This window comes from Lepidochelys kempii, chromosome 17, assembly GCF_965140285.1.
Source record: "Lepidochelys kempii isolate rLepKem1 chromosome 17, rLepKem1.hap1, whole genome shotgun sequence".
NCBI classification, from domain to species: Eukaryota; Metazoa; Chordata; order Testudines; family Cheloniidae; genus Lepidochelys; species Lepidochelys kempii.
In genome coordinates this window covers 8,369,736-8,381,753 of record NC_136396.1, presented here as the reverse complement: position 1 = coordinate 8,381,753, position 12,018 = coordinate 8,369,736, and the positions used below count along the sequence as shown (strand labels likewise).

General features: G+C 46.5%; 1 protein-coding gene across 1 annotated transcript; it reads left to right on the top strand.

Moving 5' to 3' along the window:
• Positions 1–3,200: 3,200 nt before the first annotated feature.
• Positions 3,201–10,981, top strand: DYNLL2 (dynein light chain LC8-type 2). Its single transcript, XM_073316051.2, has 3 exons — positions 3,201–3,351; positions 6,713–6,851; positions 8,958–10,981. The coding sequence occupies exons 2-3, from the start codon at positions 6,720–6,722 to the stop codon at positions 9,093–9,095; spliced, it is 270 nt and encodes an 89-aa protein (XP_073172152.1). The 5' UTR covers positions 3,201–3,351; positions 6,713–6,719; the 3' UTR covers positions 9,096–10,981.
• The last annotated feature ends 1,037 nt before the right edge of the window (positions 10,982–12,018 follow it).

Below are 12,018 nucleotides of genomic sequence, written 5' to 3'. Positions count from 1 at the left end.
TAGATATTAGTTATTGGTCATAAATCAAATTGTGTTATAATAAACGTGACATCTTGTCTTGTCCCCTGAAACGATCCTGTGTAGTTTTGTCTGCATAATAAGGCCAACAAACTATGGCTCTCTTAGACTGAGTTAGGAAATGAGTTCCAGAGCTGAGGACCTTGCACTGCAAACACTGTTCCCTCTAACCCGTAAAGATATGCATCTGAGGACTTGTCTGCTTCAGTGTCCCAGCTGATCTCAATTGATGGGTTAAAGCACAAAGAGAGAGGTAGTGATGCCCAGGACCCAAACAATAGATGGCTTTATAGATCAGCACCATAACCTTGAATTGCACAGTACAATCACATGTACTCCACATGCAAAACACTGCTAAGAAAATGGGCCAACTACATTCTGCACTAGTTGATAATCACTGGTCACTGTTTCTAGGTCTGGTTCTCCCATGTGCAGATCCCCTATCTGACACCCTATTTGGGCAGTGAAACCCTGCAGTCCAGCCACCTTGAGCTCTGGAACAAGTGCTTTAGATCTCCTGAGCTGCTTAGACACATTCCCCCAGAATTCACCTGGCTGTGGGAGTTCTGGTTTCTCAATTAACATGGCAGGAAAGACAGGAACACAGTCTTAACAGAGAAATTTGTTAACCACAAACACTTTACTCTTAACAAAGCACACTGGAGAGTTACAGATCTTTGCATAGCAAAGAGTCCTGAATGCAGCCCTCCAAATCTGATCTCACCCCTCCATAAGTCCTGGGTTTGGACAGCGACCAGAGGTGATGCAGCCTTTCCTGCCTTCCTTCTTAGCTTGATCTTCTGGCATGTGTTTCTCCTACCTGTTCTGTGGCCTATGTGCTTCAGATGGAGGAATTCTGGGTTCGAGCCCCTATCCCATCAGCTTCTGTGCAGAGAATCATTCAAAGTCAATAGCCCTTCTGGTAGAAAATCCATTGTTCTAGAAGGGAAGAGTTATGCAATGTTGATGGCACTACATTGTTCTGTGCCAGCTTCCAGATGCTCTAATCCACAAAAGAGGCTACAATAGAACATCAAGGTCACACTGCATAATGAAGATTACAATACAAAGCAGAACCCCTGAAACAAAATGGGGTTTACCGAGCAAATTGGAGTTCACTATTAGACATGAGACACCCCCCTTCCCTCCAACCTGTCACCAGTTCCACAAGACAAGGAATGGTCAGGAGAAGCACTCTTGGCCACCACTGATATCTAGACCTCCAGAAACAGCCAGTCCTCCTCAGTTTGGTCAAAGGCCTCACCTGGTTTTTATATGGTGAGGAGTCCTTTAAGTCCCGTCGAGACAAATGAGTTCTGAAAGCACTTGATGAAGGAGGGCATCATTATCCTCAGGTTACATAGGAGAAACTAAGGCCCAGGGAGATGGATGTCACTTGCCCGAGGTCACCCAGTAAGTCAGCATCAGAGCCAAAAATGGAATCCTGACACCTAGCGCAGTGCCATACCTGTTGAACAAAGGACAGACTTGCCTCTTCTGCTGTCCTTGTGTATGGTAGGGTTTTGAATATGTGTTGTTCCTGCCCTAGAGATGTTGTGGCAGAGGCACCGCAGGGTGTCAATCAATAGTACATTTCTATCCGAGGTCCTTACAAGTGGCTTTTGATATAATGTCAATGGAAGGAGGAGGGTCACATGATTGGGCATTAAGAGACACAGGAGCTATTCCTGACTTTGCTGCTAACATGCTGTGTGATCTTGGACAAATCACACACTGTAATACTGCCTGCCTACCTACCTCACAGGAGCATTTTGTGAGGCTTACTTAATTAATGTCTGTCATACACTCCGGTGGAAGGCGCTGTAGAAGCGTGCAGTATCATTACAATTAATTAACACTGGCAAAACACTTTTTACTTTATGTAATGCCTTTCATCCCAAGAATACTTTATAAACTATGGCCCCGATCCTGCAATCAGATCCATGCGTGTGGATCCCTGAACTCTGAGGCTTTATATGGGTGCAGGGATCTGCTTGTGTAGATCCAGTTGCAGGATAAGATCCTGTATACATATGGCACTATGGAAATGCACCAACTTCTGGGGTGAAGAGCACAGATGACTAGTGCACGCCACCGTGAGGCGGGGAGATTTCTATGGCCAAAGATACTGCAGCAAATCCCTTCTTGTATAAAAAGTGCCCTGGCATCTTTCGGAGACCCAGGAATACAATACTGATCTCCCTGAGCCAGTGCATAGTCCTATTATTAGTGCACATCAGAGCTGACATGCGGCACCACCGCTCCGTGATAAAACCACAAAGCACGACGAATGCACCCAGACAAGCAAACACAGAGTAAAGCACTGGTCCTATATCCTTGCCAGACACAGTGATTGGACTTAAGAGGCCCCACTGATCTCCTCCTGGAGTAACTCCGCTGACATCCACAGGGACACATCAGCATGAAACCTGTTGGTGTAAATTAAATCAGAATCAGGCCTTCAGGACAAGCGCTTAGATTTTGCTCCTAGTCACAGAGGTGTAAATCCAGAGCAATCCAAAGTCCAAATACAGGGACTGTGTGCGACAAAGACCCAAAACGAGGCACTCACAAAAAAATGAACAGTGCAGGAAACCAAAATGGATGTTGGGTCCATTACTTTAGTGCAAATAACAATGGCCATCACCCTCACTTTCTGATGTCAATACTTGTCAGCAACCAATGTGACACGGGGGGGGGGGAGAGGGGGGGAGTCATCCTCGCTGGCGTGTAGAACGCAGGCGAGGTTGAATCTGACCTAAGCTTAGGCCACTTGGCCGGTTATGATCCAGAGTGACTCCACTTCGGTCCAGGGGGTTTACACTGCATTGGGGCCGGAGCACCATCAGGCCCCAGAACGAGCAGTAAATCTGTTGATTGCACCCCCCCAAAAAAAATGCACGAGGCTCCCACAGGGAACCAGGTCTTTCGCAGGAAGGTCCCGCAGGTCCAGGCCACCCCAATCCCTGAGTCTTATTTACTCCCCCCCCCGCCGCTCGCTCTCCACCCCCTCCACCTCGTGAGCCAGACGCGCTCCGCAGCCTGCTCGCGGCATTGTGGGATGAAACAAGATGTAGGCAGAGACGGGCGAGGGGAGAACGCTGGTCGCGGTGGGCCGAGGCCGCGCCGCAGCCAATGGCGAGGGCGGCTGGCGGAGCCCCTGCAAGGGGCGGGGCGGCTATTTCAGCGCGGGGGAGGCGGCCGGGCGGAGAGCGAGCGAGCGCCGGGCTGAGCGGGGCACAGGGCGGCAGCGCAGCGGGGGGAAGCCGGTGCCAGAGCCAGTGCGCGGCGGAGGCGCTTCGGGTCCGTTTGCCGGTGACTCCCGCGGGGCAGGTGAGCCGAGCGCGCCCGGCGCGGGGGGGGGCGTGTTTTTGTTTTGGGTTTTTTTTTTTTGGCCTGGTGCATTCACGAGCAGGGCAGGGGGCGCCCCCCTCCCGGGCTGCAATTCTCTCCCCCCGCCCCGGGGCTGCAACTCGTGGGGGTGGGAAGCGAGTGGGCTGCAATCCGGGGGGTGGCTGCACCTCTCTCCAGCCCCCACACGGCTCCAGCTGGCGGCTGCACCCCGCCCCCCCCCCGCTTTCAGCTGGCCGCCCTGCCCCTGGGAGCTGCCCCCTTCCTTGGAGCTGCTCAGATTTCCCCACCCCCTCCTCCTCCCACTCCCCCTTCCTCCTGCTGCAGCCTCTGGGTGACCCCTCTGCTCAGCCCCTTCTCGCAGCCGGAGGCGGCTTTTTGCTGCTCCGATGACTCCGTTTCCATCGGGGCATGGATGGGTCTCCCGTGCAGCCCCCACCCCGTGGCTTTCAGCCGGGGCTGCATCATCTGGCCTGCCCTGTCCAGGCCGAGTATCCGCGTTCTCCGAAGGCAAGGTCATCTTCGTGAGCCGAGCTCCAGACGCTTCCCCTGGGGGCTCGGAAAGTGCAGGTCACGCCTCTTCTCCCCCCCCCTCCAGACCTCCCCGAGCCTTGGGCTGCTGGGGACTGCATGGAAACCTCCTCCCCTGGGACAGCTTAACAGTGGCGGGGCTGCCGCTGGAGGAAACGCACTAGGGCGGTGTGGGGACCGGTCCTGTGCTCGTAGGAGGTGGCTCTGGTCTCTGTTTCAGGGGTAAAGAGGAAGGCTCCCTCCCTCTACCTGTTCTGTGGCATTGTTTCAGGGACCAGCTTCTCCCCATGAGTTTAAGTGTCGGTTTCTGCCTGGGCCAGCCTCTCTTGAGGCCTGTGTTGGTGGCTTCTCCCCCTGGAAAAGGCAACAGCAGCCAAGCCTCCTTGGGTAGGGAGTGAGCTGTCTCTGGCCCTTTCTAGGAGGATGAGGGGTGTTGTGGTATTGTTAAGGCCCAGCCCTGTGGCTAGGGGAGGAGCTGCTGCTCTGATCTACAGGTGGAGTACTTGTGCTTGGCAGTGCCAAGGAGAATGATGTTTGGCCTCTGGTGCTGTGGCTCTGCATGCTGCTCCCTAACCTGTTCACGCTTCCACCCTCCCCTTTCCAGACAAGTGTCTGCAGCATCCTCGCTCAGCTGCTATCGTGAAAAGGATGTTGTAGCCAGGAGAGGGGCGAGTATGGCTCAAAAAGGGGCGGGTGAGGAAAGGAGAGGAGACATCTACATACTTAGCAGAAGGGAGTTGTTTTCAGTTGTTGCAGGACTAGTGCTTGGCAGGCTTGTCCCTGCTTCCAGGAATTCCCATTCTAAATAAGAACCAGGAAGGAGGACCCTTTCTGCAGGTCTCTCACTGACAGTCCTGTAATTACAGATGCCTCTGAATTGACTCTTGAAGCTGCCACATGTGGCTTGTCCTGGGTGCTTGGCTGTCTCTCTAGGGCTTTCCTTTGTGGTTGTTGACATACTTGAGGCTCCAAATCTACCCCCTCCTGCTAAACAGTGATTTTTAAACCCCAATCATCTGGGAGGGTGGGGGGTGGAAGGCACCTGTGACTGGTTTCCTAAAAACTCTTACAAATGCACATGCTCTTTCCTGGCATTCTAGATGAATTCCCATCCTATTCCTTTAATGCTGTTAGTGCGTGTTAATAGCAATGCTCAATTATACATGGTATCTAAAATCTATAAATTAGAGCACTAGGAGTCTTCAACTGCAGGCAGAATAAAGAATTGAAGCATTGTTGTCATAGTGCTGTTATGTAACTAGATTCTTTCTTTCGTCCTCTCTCTGGATAGCAGGCTCCTTTAGTTGCTATAACAAAGCTACTCCTTCAGTTTTTCTGGGACTGCTCTAGGAAACGATCATTGTAGCGGACTGTCTCCTTAATGGAGTTAAACACGTATGGGTTTCCTATCTCCAAACATATAGTGCTAGTAATATAGCTCAAGGTTTACTAAGCCTTGTTAGGGCACTGTAAACTTAATGGAGCTCTGCAAACCTAATTTGACACATTCTCCACCGTAAAAAGGCTACATCCTTAAAACGTTAGTAACTTTTTTTGTGGTGATCCTATGGTAAAGCAAAATATGATAACCAGCAGCCATGGGCACCATCTAGACAGCTGCCCTTCACTTGTGTAGTCCTTCAAATGAAGGCTCTAAACTGGTCCAATATCATGCCTGATTCTCCAGTTGTTCCACCAAAATAACAATGGAGACCTGAGTTCAAAGTGGCTGTATGTAGCCCATGTGCTAGTTAAAATGGGTCATACATCAAAAGTACTAATCAACACAGGTCCACTCTTAGCTCAGGCAAAATTCACAAGTTTGTTTTTAGTGGGTGTTTTGGCCGAGTAAGGACTGAAACATTAAATTGCATATACAACTAGTGCCCTTAGCAGGGGATCTGAGAACTACATATGGGTGGCTTATCACTGGCTAGCCTAGAACTCCCTAACTAGTTTTAGCAGAGTGACAGGGTGTTACCTCTTTCCAGCATGCCACAGTTCAGGCTCTTAAAAGGTCCCAGGTAGGCTCTCTTATCTTGGATGGAAGCATTGTTCCACAGCAGAACTGTCAACCCTAACATCCCAATATCGCAGTGTTGTGCAGTGCATGAGACACAAGCAAAACTGTTTAGGTTTCATTGGTTAAGCTGAGCAAAGTGCAAAAGGGAATCCATGACACAGGGAGGTAAACTAGATCTGAAACTGCTGCAGTTCTGGTCTGAACTAGCAAGAACAGCTGGAACGTATGACCCTTAACCTTACATTTAAAGGGAATGTGTACACACTTGAGTGAAATACTAAAGGTTTCTGCTACTATATCCATTGAATGCATTGACCTATAATCAATGTGGAGACAAACATAGTCTGGGGGCTGCTGTTGGTAGAGCCATATTACTGCTCCACTCCATTGGCTATACCTGTAAGGAAATGTGGTTTTAGCCATTGCTTATTGATTTGCAGGACTGCTGTTCCTGTAACTTAAAGGAGTAGAAGATCCCTGCATAGGATTTATGGGTTTTTAAAGCTAAAAATGTATGTACAAGTGGTGATACTTGGCTGTCTCTAGTCTAATCTCTCAGTAGCTTCATGTACTACAGCATTCCACAACCTAATAGTATATCCTAGGATATACTGTATAGTGTGCCTAGTACCAGATGCTGGGCAAGATGGGTTTGGTGTAACCTGCAATATAAATACAGAACGCTGTATCCAGAACTGTTTTACATCATGTAGACACTGTATTCTAATGCATGAAAGAACTGTAGCAGAATCCTATGGGCAAATCTTAATACTTCATGTTCTTCCTTAGGTTCACAATGTCTGACAGAAAGGCTGTGATCAAGAATGCAGACATGTCTGAGGACATGCAGCAGGATGCTGTAGACTGTGCTACGCAGGCAATGGAGAAGTACAACATCGAGAAAGACATTGCAGCCTATATAAAGAAGGTATTCTGTAGCTGCTATAAAATGGTATAGGTTCGTTGGGACATGTTGACTATCAGTCATCCCCATAGTACCGGAGTGCCTCACAATACCCCTCTGAGATAGGACAGTGCTGTTATCCCTGTTTCTCAGATGGCAGCTGAGTCTGATTCTATGATTGGGTCCAATCACACAGGCAGTCTAAGGTAGAGAGAGACTTGAACTCGGGTTTTCCAAGTTCTCAGCTAGCACCTTAACCAATGGACCATTCTTTCTGGCTAGCCAAGCTAAAAGGACTTGGTTGCTATTTACCTTAAGTAGCGACTTACCGTATTGTTGCTATCTCTCTGCAATCTTCTGAATCTTTGGAAGGTGTGACTTGATTTAAACTCTGTGTGGCTACTGTAGTTAAAACAAACAAAACCCAACTCATCTAGTCAAGTGAAACTTACTTGCTTCTGCATAGCATTTCTAGGCTAAGTAAACTTCCACTTTCACCCTCTTTCTCCCCACCCTCTGCCCCAGGCTTCTCTACCTATTGACATATTCTTAACACTGAGTTTTTGAAAGTTCTGAGCACCAGCTCTAATTGAGGTGAATGGAGCTGGCCTGCGGAGATGATGCAACTTAAACATCTCATGTCTGTCTGAACTCTTTACCTGGATTTATCTGAGGAACCCCTGAAGATTAGAGGAACTGACTAATTAAAGTATCTTTCAGTTTGTTGACCTTATGCATTTGATGGCATCTTGTGGCATAGTTGGTTTCCCCTGTTTGTGTAGACCCTTCACACAGCAACAAGGGAGAGAGCATTGAGGGGAGGGAAACGGAGGAAAATATTATTATAAAGCCAAAAGTAGGCCGGGGGGTTTAGGACCCAATGTGGGACCTGAAACTACTTAACTCTGTTCAACTCTAATTCAATTTGAAATTCCATGGTCTTAACGAGTTGAGCATATCTTTTATATTTTCTTAAAATCTGGCCTTTCCAGGTCAAAAAAGTGACTAATCCAGAAGGCTCTTGGGACAGTGCAACAAGGGCATGGAATAAAACCTCAGACAACTAAAGCTCAGGAAAGAAAATGGCTTGTTGCATATTTGCTTCCTTTGCTAATATAAAGGAAATGCGTTACTGCACATGAAATGGAAGAAAGGTTACTCGCAAAGGACTTCAGCTGTCTTTGTTGTTGGTGCCTTGCTGCTTTTTGGTGTATAGTCTGAAGCTTTCTCACTCTTTTACCCTCTTCCTCCTCCTTCCCCTCCCCCCCCTCCAAAATCAGGATTGTTGAGTCTGATATTTCCCTAGTTTTGCCTGAAGACTGGGTCATGGGACATCCGTCTTAACTGAAGGGATGAGAGCTCTCAATCCTTACCAGAAACCCTTCCCTCTCAATTGCTAAATTATTTAAATTGTTTATCCCAATGAAACACTACTTCACTTGTTCAGTGTTTGGCTTTGCTGAAGTCTTCCCAAGGCAGACAATGTGTGAATTATTCTGCTTGTTTACATTAGAAAGTCTCCTCACAAACTCTTCTGCTGCTTTATGAAGAATGCCTGAAGCCTGCCTTTTTTTTTCCTTTTTCAAGTGACCTTTAAGATCCAGGTTTCAGAGTAGCAGCCGTGTTAGTCTGTATTCGCAAAAAGAAAAGGAGTACTTGTGGCACCTTAGAGACTAACCAATTTATTTGAGCATAAGCTTTCATGAGCTACAGCTCACTTCATCGGATGCATACTCCAGTGGCTTACTGGAACAAGCATTCCAAAATACTGTTTCTGAGTGTCAGCTTGGAATGGGAGGGTTTAAACGGTTCTGTGGAACAACTGGCCTATGCATGTGGCTTGAATACCACTGTGTCAAGGGGACTTTTAAAATCTGCAGTTATGGCCTGGAGCTTGTGTATAAATCACTCCAATAAGTACCTGGCATAGGAACTCTTCCACACTCCAATGCGGCGCTTTTGTCGCCTGCTAATTAGCACGTCAGTAATGTAGTAGTAGCTTGCATCCACCTGTGTCTTCAGATTTCCATTGCATTTGTATCTAACAGTAACTGGTTAGGAATGTATATTTCAGACTGTCCTGGTGTGGGCTTTCTTGGTCTTAACTACTGTACTCTCTCTCCCTCTTAGGAATTTGACAAGAAATACAACCCTACCTGGCACTGCATTGTTGGCAGAAATTTTGGCAGCTATGTAACACATGAGACAAAGCACTTCATCTATTTTTACTTGGGTCAGGTTGCAATTCTTCTGTTCAAGTCTGGATAGGAAGTCGGAGCCAGTGAAATTTGGACTGTAATGCACTGATGGCTGAAGCCAAGATTCCCTTTAACATGGCTGTGCCGCTGCATGGACTGTATACTATATTTAATGTGTATATGTTGCAGTAAAATCTACTTCTGTGTAGTTGCCTGGGAAGAAGGCAGCATTTTTTGTTACTGCTTTTTGGTTTTGTTTTGTTTTTTTTTGGTTGTATTGCACTAGGGAAAACTGTAAATGCTTAAACAATGGCCTTTCAGTGGGAAGAAATAAACCTGTTTCACAAACAGCTCCCCCAGTGGTAACCTTTTCTTGGGTAAGGCGGGGAAAACACTTTTTTTTGTTCAGCAGCCCAAAAAGAGATCTTATTGCGTTCATAGTAAATACTCTTATTAGACTGTCTCAACGTCTGTGTGTGTATCGATGGAGGAACGTCCACTTTCCTTTTCAGTTTTAGTCTGTGGGTTGGATTTGGGAGCTGTGCCAATTTGGCTTCGCTGGCCATCTCAGCTGTTGGTGGGGAGAAAGGCCTTATAATGCCCATGTAAGTTAGCAGGGAGGCTTTTTAACAAGGTTTTCATTCAAAAAAGTATATCCTGTCTTGGGACTGCATGGCAAATCATACAACTGGGCCTTGATGTTTTCTGTAGAAAGTGCCCACACCACTGCCCTCAGATCAGCCTACATGGATCAACCAAACTCACAGCAACTTAATCTAGTCTGAAACTTAAATGTTCCCCCTAAATTATTATTTGGGGTTTTTTTGTAGGAGGAAGGATCTCCTGGCCTTGGCTGCTTGGTGATGGGGTGATCCAGATCTTAGTTGCTGCCACTGAGACTAACTCTCTTAGGCCAACTGGCCTCTGTTCCAAAATGGACTAGAAAATTTTAAATGTAGTGATTGATACTAGTATCTGAAAGACTTGATCAGGCATGTCTTTATCAAGACAACACTGCCTTAACTCTGGTCTTTCCCTAAAGTAACCTAGTCATCTGGAAGACTTGGAGATGGCCACTGTTGTCTCCATCAGCTACAGTGGAAAATCCTTCAGGAATAGCTTCTGTGTTCCAAATCTCTCTCCTCTCTTAGCAGAAGCTGTTTTGTGAGGGGAAACTTCTGAATATATTCTCAGAAGACAGAAGGTCATTTATCTCCAGTAGGGTCAGCGGTGTTGTCTTCTAGTTCAAACTGCAAGAAGGTTCTTCTGGATCATCCTAGGGTGGTGTCAGGTGTCCCCCCCCCCCAAAAAAAAAAAGAAAAAGAAAAAAAAAACAAACAAAACACCTGTGGTGGCTTCTGCAAAACCTGGTGCTTGCAGTAAGAGCCTATTGATTGGTGGTTAATATGGGCAAAATTTCTAGAATGGAGTGAATTCTGTTCTAGTGCAAGGTGACTCCTAACTCTCGAGATGAACCAAGTTGATTGTTGAAAGTAACATGCCACTGCTTTTTGTTTGCTGTATTGGGAGAAGGGAGAAAGTGTAGCTATTAATTGTGAAATGACTTGATGACCCAGGCTGACTTCTTCCTGAAGTAAAAGTCCTTGTGTCTGTAGACTGTGCAAAATCCAAAGTATACCTAACTTTGTAATATTGATAGAACCATGTTGTAACTAGACAGGATGTGGTGTCTTAATTTATTTCACGTTGACAGAAAACTTCCAATCTGGGGGTGAGATGCCTTGGACTAACCAGGGCACTTTGGCGACTTTTGTCTATACAGAACTCCACTTTTGATCTAAAAAGGAGAATGTTTGTTTGTTTTTTCCAAGCATGAGTCTGATGTGAACCTGTTCACACTCTTCTGTGGAGCAAGAGATGTTCCCTTCATAACTGCAATTGCTCAAATATCTCTTTATTTTTCAAACATTAAAGGTGAATTGACACATTTAAAAAGCTTCTAGTTTCTTTTTCATACTAGACTTGCAAAGTAAAAACAACACTTCCATACTTAGCAGATTGAACTACAGAATGCTTAGGGTGGAAGACTCCAAAGGCATGGAAATCTAAATTGGCTACGTTATGGAGAAACAGTTAATATTAAATGTTACAAATATCTACTGAACTCTGTAGGTCAGGCAACACTTAATACTCTTTGCATGGTTGAGTCTCCAGCTCATCAAAATTAGCTACTGACCTTAAGATGTTGCTCTCTGAAGTGAGTTTAGACCCTCTTCCAGAGTGTCACTTGACTGGTCCTGAAATAACCCCATTAGGCTGAGGGTCCTAACCAGATGCTGGCTGTCATTTGTATTCCAGACATGCTAGCTGTAAAATCACTTAACAATCCTAAACTGCTTTGCTGCAGACTAATTTGATGTAGCAACTAAAGCTTTCATTAGCTACTACAACTGATCAAGCCTTTTTGGAGCGTTAACGCTTCCAAACTAGTCCTGGCTCCTTCTTGGATTTGCTTGTTAGATAAATAGGGTCTGTCCAAAAAGGTAATCCAAGTAATGAGATGTGGTGGTCTTCTGAATTTAAAGATTGAATGAGCTGTCTTTTGTAACTTAAAATCAGTGGTTGCCTGGAGGAATTGGCTTTAAAAAAAAAAAAAATCCACATTAGGGGGTGGAACAGGGGGAAAACAGGTAAGAATATGAATCAAGAGGGGAATCTTGACTAATGCAAGGGTGTGACTGCTCCTTATGCTGAAGGATTTACACACCAGCAATCAATCTTGCCTCTCACAAGGTGGGATGCTCGCTTGAGGCAGGGAGAAGCGAGTCTCTCTCTCCCTTCAACATGAACTGCTCATCCTGGAATGGCCTCAATAGCCCTTCCCAGGTGGAGGGATGGTCCTGTGCAGGGAAGTGCAGCCATGTGAATCTGTGCTCAAGAGCCTGCCCCCTCACAAACTTCCGCCCTAACTTTAAGGTAACCCGTTTACCCCTCAGCTCCAAAAGCAGGGGAATATTTAGGCTGTCGGGGCT